The sequence below is a fragment of the Alexandromys fortis genome, unplaced genomic scaffold, assembly GCF_014885135.2.
Source record: "Alexandromys fortis isolate MF-2015 unplaced genomic scaffold, M_Fortis_MF-2015_v1.1 scaffold_14, whole genome shotgun sequence".
Lineage (NCBI taxonomy): Eukaryota > Metazoa > Chordata > Mammalia > Rodentia > Cricetidae > Alexandromys > Alexandromys fortis.
The window spans coordinates 5,007,659-5,031,831 of NW_026067910.1; the positions used below are offsets into that span (position 1 = coordinate 5,007,659).

The 24,173-nt window shown below is 42.2% G+C and overlaps 1 protein-coding gene across 2 annotated transcripts in view; it reads left to right on the plus strand.

The window, feature by feature from the left end:
• Nt5dc1 (5'-nucleotidase domain containing 1) overlaps positions 1-24,173 on the plus strand; it is a 94,099-nt gene that overhangs the window by 64,034 nt on the left and 5,892 nt on the right. For both annotated transcript variants that reach the window (XM_050137993.1, XM_050137994.1), the window contains exons 7-11: positions 10,056-10,230; positions 12,037-12,134; positions 17,300-17,418; positions 19,239-19,391; positions 22,853-23,021. In XM_050137993.1, the coding sequence (XP_049993950.1) occupies positions 10,056-10,230; positions 12,037-12,134; positions 17,300-17,418; positions 19,239-19,391; positions 22,853-23,021 (714 nt within the window). The remainder of the gene's footprint in view (positions 1-10,055; positions 10,231-12,036; positions 12,135-17,299; positions 17,419-19,238; positions 19,392-22,852; positions 23,022-24,173) is intronic.

Genomic DNA, 24,173 nt, shown 5'->3' on the forward strand with positions numbered 1-24,173 from the left:
AATTATTTGTTTTATTTCTTTCTAAGGAGAAATGGAAAAGTTGGGGAGCGCCATTGATGGTTTCCTTTTATACATAAACTGTGAGGTAGTCCTGGAAAGTGGCCTGAGTAATGTGGACAGAACAGGAGAGTATGGGGGAAGGTTTGTTCAGGGTGGGTTGTCAGTATGAAGTTCTGGGAGGACGGTACGTTAGAGGATTAAAAACTCAAAGTAGGTAGTTAGAATTCATTATTTACTTGATATTTTTGCCTTTCTGGCTATGGCTGTAATATCTAAATGTCTAAAAGAAATTATTCTACCATACGTATTTTCAGGAATGGTTTTGTTTATAGATTCTATCCACAAAGCACCATATAAAGTATAGATTTTTAATGGTGTTCTTTGTAGAAGTTGATCCAGAATTATTATATAGAGAATAGGTTGTTAACATTGGCGAGTGATTGACCATTGACTTGTAGCATCATCTCCATAGGCCTTTCAGCTCTGAGCAACACAGTGAAGGAAATGTTTGCGAGAGTTGGGTTTAGTGGTTGTATTAGTTACTGTGTTGTTGCTGTGATAAAATCCCTGACCAAAGCCACTTATAGAATAAAGGATCTGTTTTGTTTTATTGTTTTATTTATTTATTTGTTTGTTTGTTTGTTTGTTTGTTTATTCGAGACAGGGTTTTCCTGTAGCTTTGGAGCCTGTCCTGGAACTAGCTCTTGTAGACCAGCCTGGTCTGGAACTCACAGAAATCTGCCTGTCTTTGCCTCCTGAGTGCTGGGATTAAAGGCGTGCGCCACCACTGCCCAGCTTGAAGGATTTGTTTTAACTCACCCTTCAGAGGTCCCCTGAAGCAGGGAAGTCATGGCAGCAGTAGCATGAGATGGCTGGTCACATTGCAGCCACATTCAAGAAGCAGCAAATGATGAACTCTTGAGCTCCTCTTTTATATTTAGTCTAGGATCCCACCCTATGGAATAACACTGCCCATGTTGTGGTAAGTCTTCCCTACTCGATGAATGGAGTATAGAAAATCCGACAGACTCACCCAGAGATTGTCTCCATGGTGATTCTAAATCCTATCAAGTTGACAAGATTAACTCTCAGAATGATGAATTAGGATTGACATTTAATACACAAATGCTCTCTGGAATTCTTGTTGTGTAAGCTTATTTGACATTCCATCCCTACCCTTGATGTGGCTGCTTCTGGGAGAGGGACCAGAGTTGGGGTAGGGAAAGTAATGTGGCCACTTAGGGTGCAGGTGTAAAGACACCACCCACCACCTGTTCTGGAAATAGTTCCCTACTAACCTGTGCTGAAGTTTTGAAATAGTTTCAGAATTATAATTATTCCTTCTATTTTTTAAAAATGCTCTATTTCTGGAGCAGGTCAATTCACTTATTATTCTACTCCAAGTACCACACTGTCATATGTAGCCACAATTGATCATTTTGGGCACAGTGAACTGAAGTTAACTTACCCCTGAGGGAGAGCTGGTCAACCCAACTTCCTGCCATGACGAAATGACCTATATCTGTGCTGCCCAATGTGGTAGCCACTAAACCACACATGGCTTTCAAGCACTTAAAATATGGCTACAGTGTCGCCAGGAACTGACTTTCCAATTTTATTTACTTCTACTTAATTTTAAGTAGCCACCTTTGACAAACCTCATCGAGCTTAGGCCTAGATAGGTCATGAGTCCTCCATCTTTACATGGGCCCTGTGTGTCAACTCTTTGAATACTTTCTGCACCCTAGTCATCTTCTTGAGGAAACAGTGGTCATTCTGGAGACCCTATTATTTTTAGAATATTTGATATATAGATCACAGGAAGAACAGAGTTTAGGTTACATTTGACCCATTTCAGTTTGAAGCTAAAAAGTCTTGAGCTCATCACTTTAAAAATGGGATTTGGTGAAATGATGGAGAAATATGATCAAAATATATGTTTGCATATACTTATATAAAATTCTGAAAGAATATGTATTTTTAAAAGAAATGAAGGTTACTGAACTTAGTTCTCACAGTCTTTTGGGGAGTGAGGGTTAGAACCCATTTGTTCTTAATTCTATCTTCAAGAGTCTGAACCTTTAGAAAATTATTATTGGCAAGAGGTTATTTCTTTAATTCTAAAAACAAAGAACTATTTTTCTTTTACAGATACAAGTCTGTTATTTGATACCTATAAATTTCAATGACACTTTAAATTCAGATTGAGTGTTATTTACAGAGCCAGACAAAAATCCAGTCTCATGATATTTTCATTAGGCTAAGAATGGAATTCAGAGATTATGGTCTGGAAAAGGGGAAGTGTGGTTTATGAATTCATAAAGACTTTGCAGATAAACATCCAACTCTTAAAACAGTGACAGCTGTTTCCACCACCCCTGCTAAATTAGATTAATAGATTCAGGAACTCGATGGAAGAAACAGGGAAGATGAGAGTTCTCAGTGACTTACTTCCTCTGGCGAGGGTGTCCTCCAGGAGTGAGAAAGTGCAGTGGCAGCAGGTAATGCAGGCGTAACGGGGCAGAACAAACAAGGAAAGGGGGCCTGTCTCCTAAGAAAACTGCATCTGACGTGAATTTTGTCTTCTTAACACACATGGCTTTCATTATTTAATACACAACTCTCTCCCATAGATTATAAAACTCAAAAACACCTCTTAAGTTTGAAAACCGGTATGGTTGTGTTTCTTTATGAACAGATTTACAGTGTCACATGGATCGTTTTATGTGGCTTATATTTACACTGGCTCTTCCCATGTGAGCCTTTCGGGACTGGTTTAGTGCTTGCTTTCCATCTCTCTCTCAAACCCTTTCTCCTGGTCGTAATACTATGGAGTCCGTTTCCTCTAGCTGCACTTGTTAAATTCTGTCAGTAAAGGTGAACATGGTTTTAGCTAATAAAACTTGCATTGTCCCCCGAAGCCCTGTCATCTTCCTTCTAGCCTGGAGATTTTCCCCGGAGAGACATCTAAGCCCACGGGGACATATTTTACCTGCTTTTGTATGCTTCCGTATTTTTATCCCTGTGCTGCAGTTTGTCCTCTCTACAGATGGGAAACGTGGGATAATGGAGTTGCTTCGTGATAATCATTCACATGTAGTTTATGTCGCGTGGCTGTTCCGGTCTCTTCCTAGGAACGGAGTCCCTGCACTCTAGAATCAGTGTGCATGTGAGCATCCAGCCCAACAGTGACTCCTTCTCCTTCCCCAGGTATTCCTCGGTACAGGCATGGTTAGGATACTTCATGCTGCCAGGTTTATTTTCCTTTTTCAGGGTCCATGATGATAATCACAGTTTAACTTTTGGAGAAAGCCTGTAGTGGCTAGTTCTTTCGCTGTTTTAGGATGAGGCTACTATACGATGAACCTCAAATGTACTCATTCCCAGTTTTCAGACTGGCACCTCCAAACACTGCCTCATTAATAAAAAAAATGCTCTTGAAGTTCAATTTTGTCAAAATAACTTGCATTTTGCTCCTGCAGTAGAGTCATTGGGGAAGGGAAAGGTTGGTGTAATGTTGTGAAACAAAAGGCCGGTATGTGTTTGTGTCTGTCTGTCTGTCTGTGTGTCTATGTGAATGTGTCTGTGTGTCTGTCTGTCTGTCTGTGTGTCTGTGTGTCTGTGTGTCTGTCTGTCTCTGTGTGTTTGTGTGTCTACAGTACTTGAAGAGGTAATAAAATTGGATGTCAGATGTTCCACAGTATGGTCAGTGAGTATACACGGATATGTTCCTTGTCCAAAATGAGATCGGTCACTATTTTCCAACAGCATTCGTGGAGCATAAGTGAGATGCAAAAATCTGTTGTTTAGTTTAGGAACAGTACCAGAAAATAAATGAAGAACACTGAATATTATTAGATTGGAACGAGTCAGTGTGGAAAAGGTAAAAGGGGTTAGGCCAGAGAAGAAAAATGAGAAGTGAAATGGGGGAAGGAGCTGACTAGAAGTCCTGCCTGAGGCAGGCTGTTCCCAGGAAGCTGACTCTACTTAACCACTGCAAGTACCGGCTATTCTCTAGTCGGGGCTTGACAGAGGCTCTGAGGTGGGGTAGCCTTAAGACAGTAAAACTACAGATTGTAAAGGAGAAAGCTATGACCACCCCATCCACCCTGTTGTCCTCCACTCTGCATTTCACACGTGATCAGTATGGACTCATTTTGGTTGTTTATGTTCTCTGGGAGCTTTATTATCAGCATGTATAAACTAAGGGGCTGTCTTTGCATTCTGTCAGGCTACATACTACAGAAGAAAAGTCGGGTTGTAAAAACCATAGTAAACATACTGCTCCGGTATTTTGTTGGTTAAATAATTGAGCACTTGAGTCCTCAATAGGAGGCAATTTTCCTTTGAAAATTTATAGTGAGTGAACTGTAATATCTAGAATGTGATTCTTTTGTTCCTGTTATTGTTTCTGATTCCTTTGTGCTTGGAAGATGAAGAAATCAACTAGACTCTTTCTTTAGGGACCAGAATTCGCACACTCAGGTCCACTGTGCCCAGAGGCACTCTGTAACAGTTCACCTGTTTTTCCCAGATCCTTTCTTCTCAAGGACCTGGTAGATTTCAAATCAGGATTTCATGTCAGTGACCAGATTCTGTTGAAAACAACACCCTCCAGGAGGTTTTATGTGTCTCACAAATGAAGACTGTTGGACATGAAACCCACAGAACTCGTGAAGGCGGTTCCTAAACCTGTCCCACTTTTTTATCTGCAGGCATCATTAGACCCTTGTTCCAGGGTGAGAGGGGAGAACCCCACTTCATGTACAGGTGATATTTATGGTGGTATTTCTGCACAAGACTTTCTTCATAGCACTGAGCTCTCTAGTCCTTCTCATGATGCCAACATGGACTGTCTGGAGTGTTCCACTTCTTCTGACAGTAGCAAGGGAAAAAAGGGAAAATATGACCAGCTCTCAGCTTTTTATCCCTGAGCTTACATTGTCTTGCTGTGGCTCCTACTATTCCTTTATTACCAAGTACACCAAGTGAACTTGAAAGCATGTCATTAGACTTGAAAAGTAAAGTATATCAGAATTCTGAAGGCAACAGTAAGAGCAAAGTTAGGTTTATCTTAAAAAAAAAAAACTCCTCAGATGTTTAAGAAAGTGGTGGGGTGAAGTGACTGTTCCTGAACCATAGAATGTGCTGTTGACAGATGATGCCAGAGACAACTGAGGGGCAGTAGCATCATGCCTGGATCTACACATGAGGACATATGTATTACCTTGTCATCAAGTTAGTTTTATTTATAAATACTGAGCATGGTTGATTACTAGTAAGAAACTGTATTTGTGAGACATTGAAGACACTCAAGTACAATAAGTAAAGAAACAGTGCAACTCTTGCTATTTCATCTGGAAAATGAGTTGAGTTTTGAAGATGATGAGATGATATTGACTTGTCCCTCAAACAAATGACATTAACTATGCTTCCTTCAGTGTCCCACTTAGATGATCACATTCTCTTAGGGAAGTTTTTCACTTGCTGTCTGGATTTATGTGTGTTCTAACGCATGCAGCCATTCTTAAAATAAGGGCTTAGATAACTGCATCAGAGACTCTGAAAGTAAACCCTCTAGTGGTCTCTTATTTGCCCCTAACTTTGAGAACCACTAGTGTATAGAAATCCTTCCTCTGAAAGCTTGAGTGTATAAAACAAAGAACCATCTCAGAGGAGAAGCAGTAAGGAAGGGTTGTATCCTTTGCCCTTTATAAATACACAAAGAAATGTACCTCTTTCATCCTCTGATGAATACCTCAACCTTTTGTAGACAAAATTTTCTTCGGAAAATAATTAATTGGGTCGTCTCTATGGCATACACATTTTAACATCCCATGGGAAATATTTCAGCTGTTTCTTAATATGCTCTTATCTAACCGGTAGCATTGCCGTTTTCAGTGTCCTCAATTATGTTCTGCAGTGGCGGCAGCAGCAGCAGACCTAAGCTGGAAGCTGATGGTGGAGGTGTTCGCACCCTAGCATCTCCAGTCCCCTTCACAGCACTGGCAGCTCTTTCCCCAGCTCACAGACCGATGGTGGCAGCTGGGTAGCAGAAGTGCCTGCTTCCTCGGGGATGAAGGAAGTAGTGGAGTGGCACAGGGTCTGTGGAACTGACAGTGTAGTGCTGGAGTTGTACCAGTTTTCTCTGGCCACGAGAGGTCTCCCAACTCTGCTTGATGGTCCTTCAGGCTGTCTTCTGTACACAGCCGACCGGTCCAGCATGACGGCTTTCCCATGATGCTGTATCAAGCAAATTTTTGTCATGAGAGAGCTAAGCTTTTCTTCTTTCAAGCCAGCTTTTTGAAATTTCACTTTTCTTTCCATCTGGACACAGAAAACAGCCTCCTAGGCTAAGAAGGGCAGTGGAAGAGCCAGGAAAATGAGTTCCACAGAGTGGCAGTGAAGCAGAATTCCTTCAGAGGTTAAGTGAAAACGCAGACTTCTTTGCAGGTTGAGAACAAGCAGGGCCATTGCGTTCCACCTAGATCTGAGTTCCCTTGAGCATCAGTGGTAATCTGTTGATATTGTATTAAGCATGGTCTTTTTATTTTTATTTTTTTTTTATTTATTTTGGTTTTTCAAGGCAGGATTTCTCTATGTAGACCAGGCTGGCCTTTACTCACAAAGATCTACCTGCTGCTGCCTCCCAAGTGCTGGGATTGAAGACGTGCACCACCACCCAACTTAAACATGATTTTATAATGGTGAAAGAACACAGATGACATTGACAGCACATAGTGAATATAAACTTCATTTGTTATGTACATTTTGGCAGCATGCCACAGTTTTATTGTTAATCGGAATATAAAGATACAAATATTCTTGTACTTTTTTCTGTACTAATCCAGCATTCATGCATTGATTGTAAGCTTCATGCCAAGCCAAAAGGTACATTTATTGCCTTGAAAGTTTAGTCTCTTGGAAAAATCACTTAATAGAAAACTAATTCTCCCTTAATAAGAATACTATTTGAAATCTGTAGAGAGGGCAGATAATGGCTCTAGTCACCAGTGCTGACAACCTGAGTTCAATTCCTGGGACCCACAGCTGTGGAGAGACTTCCCGGGAGCTGCCTCTGACCTCCACATGTGGGCCATGATAAGTGTATGCACACATACAATAAATTAATCAAATATTAAAATTTGTTGAATAATATGATTTTGGGGGGTCCAAAGGAGATGATTTGGTAAATCTTTGCCTTGCAAGCATCAGCACATGAGTTCAGTCCCTGCACCCCACATCCCGCACCAGCACCTTACACAGAAAGCCAGACACAGTGGTACCGGCTTCCAAGCACAGCACTGGTAAAATGGAGAAAAGTGGGTTCCTGGGGTTCCTGGCCACCAGCCTGATGTACTTGTGGGTCTCCAGCTGGCAAATGATGCTGAAAAGTGTGTCTGAGTTTGTCTTCTGCCTCCCACATCACACAGGTACATGACATGCACGCACGCACGCACATGAGCACACATATACACAAACACATACACAATGAGCTTATGTGGTGTGTCAGTCTGTGATCTTTTGTAGTTCATACAACTTGGAATCTACCACTGGCTTCTGTTCAAACAGTGTTGTGTTTTTAGGTCTGTCCCATAGGTGGCTTGTGAAAGGTAACCCAAGTATTATTGCTCCTCCCTGATTAAGTTAGTGTACTTGCCTTCTTGGGTTAGACTCACTAAGAGTTACTAATAAAATTAATCTAGATAATGAATTTAAATTGTGGTAATTAAATATATATGCTGCTTCTATCCCTTTGTAATATGAACACTAATTTTAATAGCAATTTGGATTTTGATCACTAGAGGGCAGTAGGGACACATAGCCAAGAAAAAACTTGTCTAAAGACAGATTGTAATGTCCTCAGCATCCATGCATTATGTATCTTTGTTTTCCAGATGTAAAATTAGCTGCAAACGTGCATGCCGCTCTTAATGTGTAAAAGCCTCAGGAATTACTTAGTGCCCAATACCTGTTAGCTGTCGTGTTCTTAGCCGTTTGCATTTGTTCTTTTTCTTAACATCTTTTTTATTGTCAGAACCTTCTCTTCACTGAAGAACAGAAAATATATTTTAATTTCTACGGGTCATTGAGTGATTTCTGAAACATTCGTGCTCTAGAGGACTATACATGTCCTTGTGGGACCAAATACGAAGAGAACTATGTAATAGCTGTCTTTACACTCGGGCTTCTGATATCTGATTGTTTTCTCACTATAACATATTCTCTCTCATGCTAAGCTCAAGTCTGCTTGCGATGTCTGTATGATGTATTGCTTTCCTCATTAATATGCTCAAGGATGCCCATAATAGGTGTTCTTAATGTGTAATTGAGTTTATTTCACCGGAGCAAATTTCATCTAGAGCTTTGTTGTCTCAGTGGCTTGTCCTGAGGCCCACTGATGTTATCTAGAGTCTGTGTCCCTCGTACGTCTTTCCTCCCAATCCTAACTTGAGCTTTGTGTTGAAGGCACTGCTACAAGTCTATGTAGAATTTGTAATCATGGCGAAGTCAAGTGGCAGACTTTTTTTTCAGTGGAATGCATTACTCCAGGGTCTCCTACTCCTGTGATGCTCTCCTCGGTACTCAGTGGCCACATGCGGGGCTGTGCACCTCTCTAAGAAAAGCACTGATGAGTGGGGGAAGTCTCACTGTGTGTGTGCGCAGGCACGAACAGCATTCGCTTCTGTTTCACATTAAGTTTTGTTTGTTGGTTTCGCATAGACTCTTCCAGCCTGGTGTGCCGATATTCTTAAAATATCTTCATTTCTGCTATTTCACGTGCATTACTGTGGACAGAGTGTCAGGAGTAGCCTAGACTTACGGAGTCAGTACAGTTTAACATTTTGTTTTGGTCTCCTAGCATTAAAGACACTAAGAACTTGGATTTCCTTCTCTGATTATTAGTACTACCACACGTAGAAAACAGTCTTTCCAAACTGCTCCTCAAATCTGGTAGCCTTTGAACAAAACCTGCCTGCCCAATGCTATGAGGACTGGGGCCAGAAGCTTGTTAGCCACTCCAGCCTTTGAGTGCCTTGCCGCCTTCTCTGGCAGCTCTGCTCTGGAGCTTTTAAGTAGCTGAAACCTAGCAATAGAGGTTTGTATTCCATCCGAAATGACACGACTGTTCCTCTGAAGAAAACAGACAGCTGAATAGCTGCTCCTTGACAAAGACGGTCTCCTGGCGCACTATCTGAATGTTTGGGTCTTATCTGGTTTCATTAAGTATTTGTTCAGTATTTATTAATCAGCTCACTTAAAACAGTAAGGTTTTCTCTTTTGAAATATGATGATGCTTATATTATTTTAATAACATTGATTCTCATGAAATAGTATTATCAATTATCATTTTGTTTTTTGATTTTCAAGACAGGGTTTCTCTGTAGGTTTGGAACTTGTCATGGAACTTGCTCTTGTAGACCACGCTGGGTTTGAACTCACAGAGACCCACCTGCCTCTGTCTTCCAAGATTAAAGGCATGAGCCACCACTGTCCGGCTAATTATAATTAATTTTTAAAATAAACAAATAATGTGTTTTTGATATTTGTTTTGATTTTCCATTTTGTTTGTGTCTGTCTGTGTCTGTGTGGGATATCTGTGTCCAAGTGGAGGCACTGAGAACAACAGAAGACACTGGGCCCTGAGCTGGAATTACAGGCAGTTTGTGAGCTGCCGAACCTGCCTAAGAGCTGGTAGCTGAACTCAAATCTTCTGCAAGACAGTACACACTCTTAGCAACTTAGCCATCTCTATAGCCCCAGAAATACTACTTCTAAAAGTAGTTAGGCCAGTCGGTGCATGCCTTTAATTCCCACACTGGGAGGCAGATCTCTGTGAGTTCCAGAATAGCCGGGACTACATAGAGAGATCCTGTCTCTAAAAACAAGCAAACAAACAGTAGTTGGTATTGGCATAATGGCTAGATTGCTTGACCCTGGTCTTTATGCCTTTGATTTTTCTGCAGCTTTGAAAGACATATACATGTCTGAGAGTAAACTAAGTTTAAAAGCATTTTTATTAAAGATATTGCCTTTCTGTTTTTACTTTTCAGAAAATTGTGGATTCTTCTTTCCAGAAATAAAAAGAAATCTGGGCAAGTATGTGTACCGCTGTCCTGAGTCTGTAAGAAGGTGGCTTCGACAGCTGAAGGATGCTGGGAAAATTACTATGTTGATCACCAGTTCTCACAGTGATTACTGTAAACTTCTTGGCACTTACATCCTTGGGTAAGCGACCAGCCGTTCATGGGTTTCCGTGCTCTGCCTTATGCGACTGCTGAGGACTGACTTTAGAATCTTCCCTGGAATTCTGGGGCTGCTCATGCAAGATCGCAAGCCACGTGTTTTCCCTTCTGTAAACAAGGTTGGCTGCCTGAGCTGCACAGGATGTGTTTGATCACACATGGACAGGGGGTATGTAGACAGGAAGTATATCAGGATGTACGCTCGTCCCCAGGAGACAGAGGCAGAAGTAGGTAGCCTTGTGGGGTTTGCCTTTATGATAGGTAACTTAATTCACAGCCAGTATCTGGGAATCACAGCCAATGTCCATCATCCTGACCAGTATTTAATAAATTTTGCTTCAAATTTGACTTTAAAAAAGAAAAGAATATACTTCCTGACAGATTGTAGGATGTAGCCCCTGCATCCATTTCAGTACAGATACATGTGCTGTGCCATTTGGCAAAGCCAGGGGTGGAATTAACATAAAATCAAGGTATTAGATTTTGAAAAGGGACCTATGTGGCCTGGGATACAGTTTATAACTTCTTTGAGCTTAAATTCACTGTCTTCATCTAGGACAACACTTCTTTATGAATATAAGGGCATATTTAAATAGTGCAGTACATGCTACCCATACGTATTGTACAGACCAGCTGATAACTAATATATGTCGTTCTTGGCAATACAAAAGAAGACCCATAGTCAAAGCAGGATTCCACAGAGGGTTGTTAGATTTCTTCTAAGATTTCAAGTCTCAACGAACACAATTGCCCTAAACGTGAACCAAGCCATAGCCCCTCGCTTACCTCCATCAGTTATCTTTAATTCCAGGAGTTCTGTGTTCTATAGCATGTGAATTTAGTCTATTCTGTGGCGTACTTACCTGGCAATGGGTTGGTTTTCTGCTTCCTGAGAATATTTAGGTAGCTATCCTTGAAGTGAATTAAGGCTCGTGTCCAGGGTACCTGGTGAGGTCACCTCTTCAGGAGACCTTTGCAGCATGGTATAGGACCATGCATCAGAATACCTGGGGCTTTCAGTTCCCTTTTCCACCGTGATAAACAAAATCCTGCCTCTCATCTCAATTCTACTCTCAGCACATTTCATTTGTTAACACAGCCTGAAGCATTGTTTCTCCAGGATAAAGGTGAGCCCTAGAGAGAACCACTGTTTATCAGATAGACCTTAGCTGGCATAGCACTACACACACACTGATGCTGTCATCCACAAACTGTTACAGGACTTCACTGGGTTTCCAAATAAAATAACCTCCTTGTGTTTTGAACACTCTAAGAACTGTCACTGGGCTTGCTGTAGTGCTGCGTTCTATGGGCCCTGTATAGACCCAAGCCTATTGGCTCTTCAGCTGATAAGTGCAGATGAATTCCAGTCCTCATGTTTGAACGTATGGACTACTTCTGGCTACTAGAGCTTCTCTTGCTTGCCAAGGTGTTTTCACGAGAGAGTGGGTCCCACGTCTGTGTCAGCACGGCTTCTGTGCTCTTGCTTGCTTTCCTCTCTCTCTCTCTCTCTCTCTCCTTTCGTTCCTTCTTTACTTGCTTTGCTTTTCTGTTATGTTTGTGCTTTTAGTAATTGTGGTATTTTTAGAAGAATTGTCTAGTACCTAACTACCTTCTCTTTCCTGTGTAGCTTCCAACTTAAAGTGTATAAGATAAATGTTTGCATGTTACATGCATGTGAGAGTTGATAGGAAGGTGAACATTGATGCCATGATAAAATACATAGGTTTAGTTCTGTTTTCTGTGGAACTTTTATGATTCCTTAAGGGAAATTTACTTTGCTTTTTAGGAAAGATTTTGCAGACCTTTTTGACATTGTGATTACAAATGCATTAAAGCCTGGATTCTTCTCACATTTCCCAAGCCAGAGGCCTTTCCACACACTCGGTAAGTTGTATTTTGCTGTTTGTCATGTGTATCTTTGACTAACACCAAGTGCAAGACACTGTGTTATAGGGAACATCATGTCTCCTCAAGAAGAGAAGGGAAATATAAACCTGTGTTTACATTAAACTTGACTCAGCTTTGCTTTGTAGCTCAGGTAATATGGAAATCATTTCTGTACATGTCAGCCTCTCCCTCTTTTCAGACAGAGGGCGTGGATCTCACCTAAAATTTTATGGTGTAAGGAATGCACTGTAGGTGCTTGAGGGAATACGTTAATAAGTCAGAGTCAGCCATTTCGGGAGCAGAAGTCCGTACAAAATTCACAAAGATGAAAACAACACAAGCACATATGTGCTTGTACATGTGTACATATGTACACAGACATACAAACACATATACACGTGCACACAGACGTAGGCTTTCTCTACAACAGATTAGCCCTTCAGAGAAGGCTACTGAGAATATGGACATATATGGAGAAAGAATGATGGACGTGAGCTGCCCCTCATAGTGTGGAGAAAGAATGGTGGACGTGAGCTGCCCCTCATAGTGTGGAGAAAGGATGGTGGACGTGAGCTGCTCCTCAACGGTGCTCAGAGCTTCCTGTACAAGCATTTGAAAGAAGCAGAAGGTGGTCAGAATAGAGCAACTACAGGACTGGGCAAGATGAATGGCAGAAGGTTTCACTGTCATCTCTGTGTCTATTGTTTAGCTAAATCACAAGAGAACAGTTTCCCCTCCCTCCACTTCTCCCAGTCTCCTCCCCCTTCTCTCCCCAGATCCACTGTTCCTAGGTTTCCCTTCAGGAAAGAGTAGGCCTCTCAGGTATTGTTGAAATAGGAGCAGCGGGGCTACATCCCCAGCACCCCAGCCGCCTGCTAGCTTATGCCCGAAATAACAACACACAAACTGTATTCATTTAGGAACTGCTTGGCCCATTTCTAATAATGTGTGTAAGCACCCCAAGGTGCGCTTACCGGGAAGATTCTAACCTATGTCCATCTTGGGTCGGAGCTTCATCACGTGTGCCTAGAGAGCAGAGCTATTGGGAGAGCAGAGCATGGTGTCTCTGCTCCAGAGAGCAGAGCTGTCGAGTCTCTCCAGGAGCAGAGCAGAGTCTTACCTCACTAACTCTTCCTCCTGTTTACTCCTCTTCTGTTTACTCCTCCCACCTATGTTTTAACCTATCAGGGCCATCCAAGCAGTTTCTTTAATGCTTGACCAATGAAATCAACAGATTGATATGACACACCCACATCAAGGTATATCAGCCAAACACTACATAACAAGGTACAATAAGACTCAGCGGGGCAGTCACACAAACCTTCATATCAAGACTGGGAGAGGCAACCAACTAGGAAGAAAAGGGTCCCAAAAGCAGGGGAAAGACTCAGTGACATCCTTACTCCCACTGTTAGGAATCTCACAAAAACACCAAAGAACCATAACATATAATGCAGATCCAAGCAGGCTCCATGATTGCTGCCTCAGTCTCTGTGAGCCCCTATGGGCCTTACCTAGTTGATGTCCATGAGCCATGTTCTCTTGGTGTCCTTGACCCTCTGGCTCTTACAATCCTTCCTCTCCCTCTTCTGAGGCTTACCCGAGCTTTAAGAAGAGGAACCTGATGGAGATCTCTCTGCCTAATGTTTGGCTGTGGGTCTCTGCACATACTCCTGTTGTAATATGAGTGGCGGGCTGCATTCCCACTTACTGGCTCCCAGCTAGCTTTACCCAAAATAATTACTTGGAAACTGTATTCATTTAAACACTGCCTGGCCCATTATATCTAACCTCTTCTTGGCTAACTCTCACATCTTAATTAACCCATTTCTAATAATCTGTATATCACCACATGACTGTGGCTTACCGGGATGAGTCTAACTTACATCCGTCTTGGAGAGGAGAGCCATGGCATCTGCCTGACTCTGCTTTCTTTCTCCCAGCATTCTGTTCAGTCTACTCTGCCTATCTAAGCTGCTGCCCTGTCAAAAGACCAAGGCAGTCTCTTTATTTAACCAATGAAATAAACACAAAATAGAAGGCCCTCCTACATCACGCTCCCATATGCTGCTGAAGGAAGCCTCTCTGACGACAGTTGGGCTAGGCACTGATCTATGAGTAGAGCAGAATATCAATAAGAATCATTTTTTACTATATTACCCCTAGCGTGGAATCCAGAAAGTCTTAGGAACCTAACTTTGTAATTCTACTCTGCTGTTTAAAAGCCTAGATCGTCGTAGAGCTATGCCCTGTTGTGACTTCTGTAAGATGCCTAAAAAAAAAAACATAGAAATGTGTCTTCATGCTCGCAGTAGAGAGGGTTGGAAATGTCTGAGTGTGTATAAGGTTCTTTTCTTTGCTGGACTAATGATATAAAACGTTTAAATAGAAGATATAAGGAATCCTGAAATTGGGGGATTTAGCTCGAATAGATGACTTTGGGAGGGAGTACAAGAGGAGGTATGGAGATCTGCTTTCATCAGAGCATGGCCTGGCTCTTCCCAGACAGTGGCTGTATTTAACTCCTGTAATCTCCCTCTCCAGCCCACCAGCTGTGTCAGTGCCCCACCCCCTTCTCCAGTTCCATTGTCTTGCTAATGATCCCCGCCTTCTGTGTGTGCTCCTCCATCCCTCTGTTGGCCTTCTGATTCTGTGGGTGCTTTTGTTCTCACTTGTGCATTGAGGGGGTTCCAATTTTTTGTTCTCTGACCTACAGAGATATAGTTCGTCTTTTACACTTTCCACACCCCAGAATTGGTCTGGAAACTGGGATTGCTCATAGGAGCTCATCAGCCCCCTGCCAGTTAGCACACTGTCATTTCCACAATCCAGAAATCCACAATCTCTTAGGAATTTTGCCAGCCACGGATCTTATGAAAATGATGATAACTCAGCACTTTTCTGGGTCACCCTGCTCTACATCTGTCCTTCGTCTGGCCTCTACCTTCCTGCCTCTGCCATCATCTTCTCTCTGGTGACTTGATGCATGCAGCACTGCCGTATGTTTGGGTCACTATAATCAGTCACCAAGCCCCAGCCCACGGCAGCCTTGTAACCCTCAAGCCATAGTCCCTGTTAACAATGCCCATCAGATCAGGCTTCTGCTCTGACTGCCAGAGGTATATTAAATCTTTGTTCCAAACAGTTAAAAGCAGAAATAAAATGAAGACAGCGACCTTGATGAAAAGGAGCCAATCTCTGTGTTCAGTGTGTCCTTGATCAGTGGCATGTGCCTGACGTCAGTAGTTGTCATGGTAACTAGAAAAGAGCTGATGTGCTGTAGCCAATGGGGGCCCAGCAACTCTTTCAGCCTGATCCCTGCTCACCTTAAGAAAAGTGTGGGGGTGAGAGAATCATTATGTAGGCAGAATCTGCCTCTTTCCAGCGTCCTTTCCTGCACTATGCAAAGGGAGACCCCAGCCCTTACCAGTGCTAGGGTTTTCAGGAGAGAAGGAGAGTCTCTGCCTTACAAGATTAGAAATGTCGCATGAACACAGCTCCTATCTGACCACTACACTGCCAACTCACTCCTCTCCACATTCTGGAAATTCAGCATACATCTCTGGTCCCTTGGCCTCAGCTGCTGTCAACATGTGGACGCCCCCATCATTCCCTAGCTTGAGTCTCCTTTCCTGACTCTCACGGGTATTTTTCCCTGTGCAAGACTTGCTGTTTTCAACATTTATTTTCCCTTCCAGCTAGAAAACCAAGACAACTAAGCATGCTGATGAATCACCTTGTGTGATTGCCCTGCTGACTTAACCGTGAAACTGCCAGAGAGCCAGAGCCCCCTATCTTCACCCTTTCCCATCATCGTGCAATTCTTGTGTAAACCTCTCGCCCCAGTGCGCTCCTCCTAGCTCTTCTAGGGCTTGTCAGTCACACTGGCTTCAGTTTGTTGTTTGCTGTTAAGCAGGTCAGTAGCTTTCCAGTTTCTCGCTTATTGGCAGGCACAGTATTTAATCTCATTCATACAGTCACGTAGATCCCCACTTCATATAAGCATCCTTTGGCTAGCAAGTTCTCCCTCTCTTTCCTAATATGTACTGGTTACAGTAGCTCTTCCTTCTCTAAGGTAGGGGTAGGTGAAGTAATTGAATCCTCCAAGGTGCAATTGTGTTCTATTTTATTTTGTTTTACTTTTGAGACAGGATTTCTGTGTAATAGACCTGGCTGATCTGGAACTCCCTTTGTAGGCCACATTGACCTTGAACTCACCAAGATCTACCAGCCTCTGCCTCCCAAGTACTGGGATTAAAATCATGTGCTACCACTGCCTGGCTGCAATATTTTTAACTAAAAACACTTATACAATATTTTCTGATCACATTTTTCCTCCTTTTCAGTCCCTCCCAAACCATCTCTAGTTCCACATCTATGTAACTCCATACAATTTCTTTCTCTCTCTTTCTAAGAAAACAAACAGGAAAAACAAAAAGCAAAGACTACACACCACACTATACAAGCAAAAGATCAATAAGACTTAAAAAAAAAAAGGGTTTTGATAGAGAAAAGACATCTACCAAAATACCACTGGGTTTGTTTTGTGTTGACCAACTACTCCTGGGCATGGGGTTTACCCTGGTGTGGTTAATATACCCAGTGAGACTCCATTAAAGACTACTAACTTTTTCTTTGTAAGCAGGTACCAAGTGCACATAGCTTCTTTGTTAGGGGTAGGACCCATGTCTGTCTCCCCCTCTCAGTGCTGAGACAGGGTGCAAGTTTTAAGCCTGGATTTAAATGGCTACCAATAAAAGTCTGTTCCTTCTCACCTGCTTCCCAAAAGACAGGATTTAATTGGGTTTCCTTGATGATGCTTACTAAGGGAACCATCATCTTATTAAAGTAGAGGCAGGGTAGCAAGATGGCTCAGCAGGTGAGGGTGCCTCCTGCCAAGACAGAGTACCCAACAACCTGAGTTTAATCCGTAGAACCCATGTAGTTGAAGGACAGAAACAACTGCTGAGATTTGTCCTCTGACCTCCAAATGTGCACCATTACATGCCTGCACCCATGCCTGCATAAATAAATGAACAAATGTGAACACACACACAGAGCTTACTGCATGCATGTGTCCTTCCCACATGGTTTCCTTCTGTACATGGTCTATAGCCCTGGATATAGCCCAACTAACAAGTGTTTGTCACCCATGTTTGCAGAGAATGATGAGGAACAAGAGGAGTTGCCCTCTCTGGATAAACCTGGCTGGTACTCCCAAGGCAATGCGGCCCACCTTTATGAGCTTCTGAAGAAAATGACCGGCAAGCCTGAACCCAAGGTAATTTCTGATTGAGGCAGAGTCCTTGATATCCACATGCAAATACAAATGGTTGCATATCAGGGACCTCTGAGTGCCAGCCTCAGTGTCCCCTCAGGGTTCAGAAGAAGACTCACAGCAGCACAGGACCAGAAGGATCTGAGGGTGCAGTGAACTCTCCACTGCGTACTTTTCTGTATCCGTTTCTTTATTCCTTTCCTGCTGGTCTCCTCCTGTTCTGTAAAGTCTCCAGTTTAGATACACACGCAGAACAAAGACAGCTCTCTAAGCTTGGGTCCCTTTATCTTTGAAGGCCCCAAATATGATCTATATGAAAGACTCCTTTCCTGACTGCATGTCCTGCCAAATGGAAAACAATTGCAGGGAGGTGACCTCTAATATATCTCAGGGAATAGAACAGAGATATATGGCTTTGGGAACCAAGGTTTCTGGCTACATGACCAAATTCTCTCACTGGAGGCCCCATGGAATGGGGGAAGCCATCCAGTAAACAAAAGAAGAAGCCTGGCTTTTAAATGTCCACAGTCCTTGTGGTACAAATAGATCCAGTTATGAAGTAAGTCTCAACATATATTTTATGTATCAAAACTATATAGCTAAATGAAAAGTCATCTTTGTAGCTACCCACTGATATATGTGCCTGTAAGATTGAGATGCAATTATGGGATTACATATACACATCACATGAGATTACACATTACAATGCAGGTATAAGGGAGACACCAAGCTGCTTCAGCAAAAGTGAACAACAGCTTTCAGAATCGGTGGTGCTGCAGACCTTGTCTGGACAGGCTTAATCCTGCTTCTCATGGCTATGACAGTTATGAAGAGATTAAATGGTTAAAGTTAAGTATCTCGGTGGGTCATAGGCTTCTGAGCATCTGCTCTATCTCTTCTTCTGACTAGATACACTTGGATACTGGTCTTATCTGTGTCAAAAAAGCAAGGACTCCCAAGGGGCCATCGATGTAGGAGGTACATGATTCAGACATGGGATGCCTGAGAAATGGCTTTCTGATAATGACTAATCAAAGAATATTTCATACACAAAACAGGCAGTGACTGAAATGACAGTGACTTCACAGCTTTCGCTTAAAGAACTGCTTGCATTTAACCCCATGATCACATTGTCAGTGTTAGACATTGGTGTGTGTTTACCCACAATCCTTTCCTCTACATGATGTACACCGTAAGGAGCAGGAGAAATCATTGGATAGAGAAGGGATCAGGGTTCAGTGGACAAAGAATCTGGATGAGGAGCCTCTGCTTCTTACCCCTTCACCTCACACCATCTTGTGTAGATTGAAGGCTGTGGTCTGGATCAGTAGGGCTTTGCTTCAGAATGCCTGGGGAACTTTCAGACTTTACATGCTTTAGCTATATATCCATGAGTTCTGTTTCAGCAGATCCAGGGCACCCAGGGTTTTGGGTAAGCAGGTCCAAGGCAAGTTCAGGGTGTATAAACTCTTGAACAGTAGTTATGATATGTGTTCTTAATATAGGCAATCCCTATATGTTGTCAGTTTTAGTTCTAGAGGCAGATTTAATTGCAGATGTGTGAAAATACACAGACTTGCTTCTTCGTTGGGAAAATGAAATAAAATTGTTACCTTCCTTCCATCTTCAACAAAGCTGTGAGTCAGAGTCAGATAGGACAAATACCTGCTCATCTGTGAAATCACCTACTGAAGTTTAAGTTGCTTGTGTCATTTCTGGTTCTCGTACTCCAGTGCATGTGAAGGCATTTTTTTCTATTTTCTGTGCAGTGGTCACCACTCTCACACCCATGCCTCATTCAGAATTTTCCTCCTGTATCATAGGTCGTTTACTTTGGTGACAGCATGCACTCAGATATTTTCCCAGCCCATCACTATAGTAACTGGGAAACAGTCCTCATTCTCGAGGAGCTTCGGGGACAGGACACGGAGAAGGCTGAGGAAGCAGAGCCTCTGGAGAAGAGAGGAAAATATGAGGTAAGGATGCTGTCTGTCCATTTCTTAGGTGGCTGAAAGCTGAAGTCTCCTCAGGCTTCCTGACTTGAGAATGAGCTGGGAATGGTGGCATAGACTTCAGTCCCACCAAATGATAAACGGAACAAAAGGGTCAGGATCTCAGGACTGGCCGTGGCTTCATAAGACCCTGTTTCCCCCACTCCCTCCAAAAATGATCTGGTTTGAGTGAATACTTTCATGTTTCTGTAGTTTGTTTGAGTAACTGTTACTTAACAGCTTCCGCCTAAGCAGATAGCTGTAGCCAACTTAGTTGTATAGTCTGCTTTTAAGTATGTGCCGTCATCATTATATCACGGATGGGGAGAACTGCATAAGGTCGCCCGCTCGCAGCTGCAGAGCTATAGGCTGTAAGGGAAGAGGAGTTGTTGTTCCCAGTGATATAGCTGTTGCCCATGTTCCAGTGAACAAACACACACCCTTGCTCATGTAAGCAGCTCTAATTGAACTCAGTCATTTTTCAAAAAGACATGGAGGTCTGAGGGGACTTGATGGGAAGGGGGAGTTCAAGGGCCTGTGGAGGGGGAGAGGAATAGGGGGGTGATTATTATCCAAATCCATAATACACATGAAACCATCGAGGACAAAATACCAAAAGGAAAAAAAAGTGTGATCTCTCACATCTCTCTCTGCCTAGATTTAAAAGTAAACGGAGCAATTGTATGTCTTTTAACAAATATCTTTTGACATAAACCTGAGCCCCCTGACCGATACAGTCCTATTGTAGTGAACAGTCTGTTGCGGTTGTTAAATGTAGTTTTTCCACCAAGTGTCAAGCATGAACCATATGAGAGACTCTCTTTCTATTCAGAAAGTTCAAAACTACCCACAGAAGGATTGAATTTTCTATCTGTGATGACTTTATTCAGTCTAAATGAGCTTTCAAAAATAAAGTTGGTTAAAAGCTGAGTCATTTCAAAGTGTATGCCGCGACCTGGAGCACAGGCTGTTACTGCGGTGACGTGTTCTGCGATGGAGTGTGTTGTTCGCACACAATTTCTGTGACAGTTTGCAGTGCTTTCCAAAGTGGAGTCCATCTGGAATTTGAAGATCACTTTTATCTCCCTTGATTTGTGGCAAAAAGCATAAGGACCGAGGACATCTCAAATGGAACTTGACAAGCTTTTACACAAAACTTGTGATTCTATATAATCTTGGTACATCAGCTGATTATCGCGCCTCTGTTAGACCTGGGTGACAGAAGAGCAAAAACGGCAGATGTTCGTGACTAGCAAGACAGAGTAACCAGGGAATAATTTTCTTCGCCTTATAAACCAAAACCAATCAGCTGGTCAGAAGTCTGTTGTTGAAACGAGGAATTACTTGCAGAGTGTTGGTGCCATGCAGCCAGCCTTGCCTTTAAGGGGCGAGGAACTCGCTCCTGCAGCTTCCTTTCTTACTGTCCTAATTTGTTTCTTAATTTAACTAAAAACAAATTTAAAAGAAATTGCATACTTTTTAGAATATTGTGTCTTTAAATTTAGGTTAAAAATAATTTAATAGTGAACATTTTTAACAAATAAAAAAAAGTTACTGTCGTTTAATTAGGAAAAGCCTGTCCACTAAATCCGTAGTAGTAATATAATATATTTGAAGAAAATGAAGAAAGAAAAACAGTGCGTGTGTGTGTGTGTGTGTGTGTGTGTGTGTGTGTGTGTGTATTACATGGAGACCTGATCAGGTCCCAGTAGGGTCTCCTTCCAAGTTCTGAGCTAGACAAGGATACCTCTTGATTCCACCATGAAACAGAACTGGCTGTGAGAAAAGAGAAAAAATGTGGAATAAAATTAAAAGGCAATTTAGCAAATTGTCATATTTTATAGTTATCATGATAGAATGAATCATCAAGATATCAAAATTAATAGGAAACTTCAGTCAGTCAAAATTAATAGGAAAGTTTGAAAATATTTTTGTAAGTGTCGTGGTTTGAATGAGAATGACCCCCATAGACTCATCTAGTTCAATACTTGATCCAAGCAGCTGAAACTGGGAGATTAGGAGGTGTGGCCTTATTAGAGGAAGCATGTCACTGCAAGTGGGTTTTGAGGTTTCAAGAGCCAGAGCTCTCTGTGTCCTCATTGCAGACAAGAATATAATCTCTTAGCTACTGCTGCAGCATCTTGCCTGCCTGCTACCATACTCCCCACCATGATGATTTTGGACTTGAACCTTAACTTGAGCCCCTAATAAAACTCTTCTATAAATTGCTACAGTCATGGTGTCTCTTCACATCAGTAGAAAAGCAGCTATGAGGGGAACTACATTGTAAGGAATGATTTCTCAAGTTAGAACTTGAAGGATATATAAGCAGATTACAGAGCTGGCATGACGGCTCAGTCAGTACAGTGCTTGCCTCAAAATCATAAAGACCTGAGTTCAGTCCTCAGAACCCAAGTTCCTAAAAAGCCAGACTTGGTGAAATGTGTTTATAATGCCTGCAGGAGGTAGGGGGTTGAGGCAGGAAGGTCCCCAGCGTTTGCTGTCAAGACACTCTAGCCAAATCAGTGAGCAACAGGTTCAGTGAGGGAATCTATCTCAAAAAATAAGGTTTAGAGCGAGCCAGTCCAGCAAGACATTCAACATCGACCTCTGGCCTTGCACACACATCCACATGCACACACGGAAATAACTATCTACCCTTTGGAAAATCCATGCATAAAGAATCTACCTGTGAAAGAGCCTATGGTTAGCCCTAGAAATGAAAGTATTTATCTCAGTCTTCTCAGTGAAGACTTGAAAATACTCTTTTAGAAAAAAAAAAAAAAGAAGAAGCAATATTCCAGGCATGGTAATGCATACCTTTAATCCCAGCACTTGGGAGGCAGAAGCTGGCGGATCGCTGTAATATAGTCTGCAGCCAGTCTGGTCTACATAGTAACTTCTAGGCCAGCCAGGAATACACAGTGAGACTAAAGGTAGGTAGGTAGGTAGGTAGGTAGGTAGGTAGGTAGATAGATAGATAGATAGATAGATAGATAGATAGATAGATTCTAGTAATTTTAAACTATTATTGAGGTATTGGCTTCATGTTTAAGATATACTGAAAGCTATAAATAAATTTTCATGTCCCATTCTCTTCTAAAAGGAACAGTACTGGGAAAATTCCAATGAAGTTTTTTTTAATTATCCTTCAGTATAATAATAATAGTAATAAATATTTTAATCATAGAGAAAATATCTTACTATATACTGTAGGATAGTTTTCAGATTGTGATAACTGGCCATTTAAAGAGCCAATTCAGTGTTAAGGGGCATTCAGGATAAGGAAATGTTGTTTTCTTTGCAAAATTGGAATGGGCTCCCAAACTGGGCCTGTGGGTTCCTATAGCATTTCTCTACTTCCGTTTGTTTACTGAGTGAAAACACTCTTGCAAGACCAGTTCACTGCAGAGACATTCTGATCACGGCTGTTCTTCCGCTTTCAGGCACCAAAGGTCAAGCCTCTCTATTCATTATCTAATAAATGGGGCTCATATTTTATTGACTCAGTCTCCAGACGAGGGGATGCAGAAGACTCCTTGGTTTATACGTGGTCCTCGAGGAGAATCAGCACCTACAGCACTATTGCAATTCCGAGCATTGAGACGATTGCAGGTAATGGGGATACCTGGGAAGCCTCCCTGTTAGAGGCATTGTCTTAAAAGATGGGTTCTCAAGACATTGTTATTTTTGTCCTTTATTTTTGAGATTATAATTTAATTACATAATTTCTCACTTCCTTTTCCTCCCCCCAAGCCCTCTCATATACCCGTTGTTCTCTTTCAAACTCATGGTGTCTTTTTTCATTAATTGTTGCATGCATATATGTGTACACACACACACCTAAATATATCCTGCTCAGTCTGTGTAATGAGTTATTTTTCAGTGAAAAGAGCTTCTAGATATACAGCCTAGGTTAGGACCATACACACACACACACACACACACACACACACACACAACTTTTCTGGAACCAATTACTAAGGCTGGACACTTTTTAAAAAAAAAATCTGTTTGGAGGAATAGGGTGCAGGTTGGGAGAATTACCAGGGCAGGATGCTTAGGAAGCCCAGTAAGATGAACCTGGCTTTTGGCTGCTTCCCCACCACCACCCCAAAGAGTTCCTCACCCAAAGAATCCACTGAGGTTGAGTAAACATTTCAGTAACTCGTGTAACTTATAAGATAGGGACTAGAAGAGATAATGGGCCTGGTGAGCTCCTTCAGTCCCTGTTGTAAGCATGAAGGTAGGGTCCACATTTTCAGAGGCTAAAGCTCAGCTTCAGACAACTGAACAGCAACAAGTCATTAGTTCCTCCACATACACTTGGTTGAAATGAGTGCCCATTCTCTTTTGAGAAATACATTATTCTGGGACTCAAATGCTTCCCTAAAACAACTTATGTAAACCGGGAAGTGGTGACACACACCTGTAATCCCAGCACTCTGGAGGCAGAGGCAGGCGGATCTCTGTGAGCTCAAAGCCATCCTGGCCTAAAAGAGCTAGTTCCAGGACAGGCCCCAAAGCTACAGAGAAACCCTGTCTTGAAAACATAAAATAAAAAGTAAGCAGCCAAGTGGTGGTGGCGCACACCTTTAATCCCAGCGCTTGAGAGGCAGAGGCAGGCGGATCTCTGTGAGTTCGAGGCCAGCCTGGTCTACAAGTGCTAGTTCCAGGACAGGCTCCAAAGCTACACAGAGGAACCCTGACTCAATCCCCCCCCCAAAAAAGAACACAAATCACTAAATATCATGGAAAAGCAAAAGA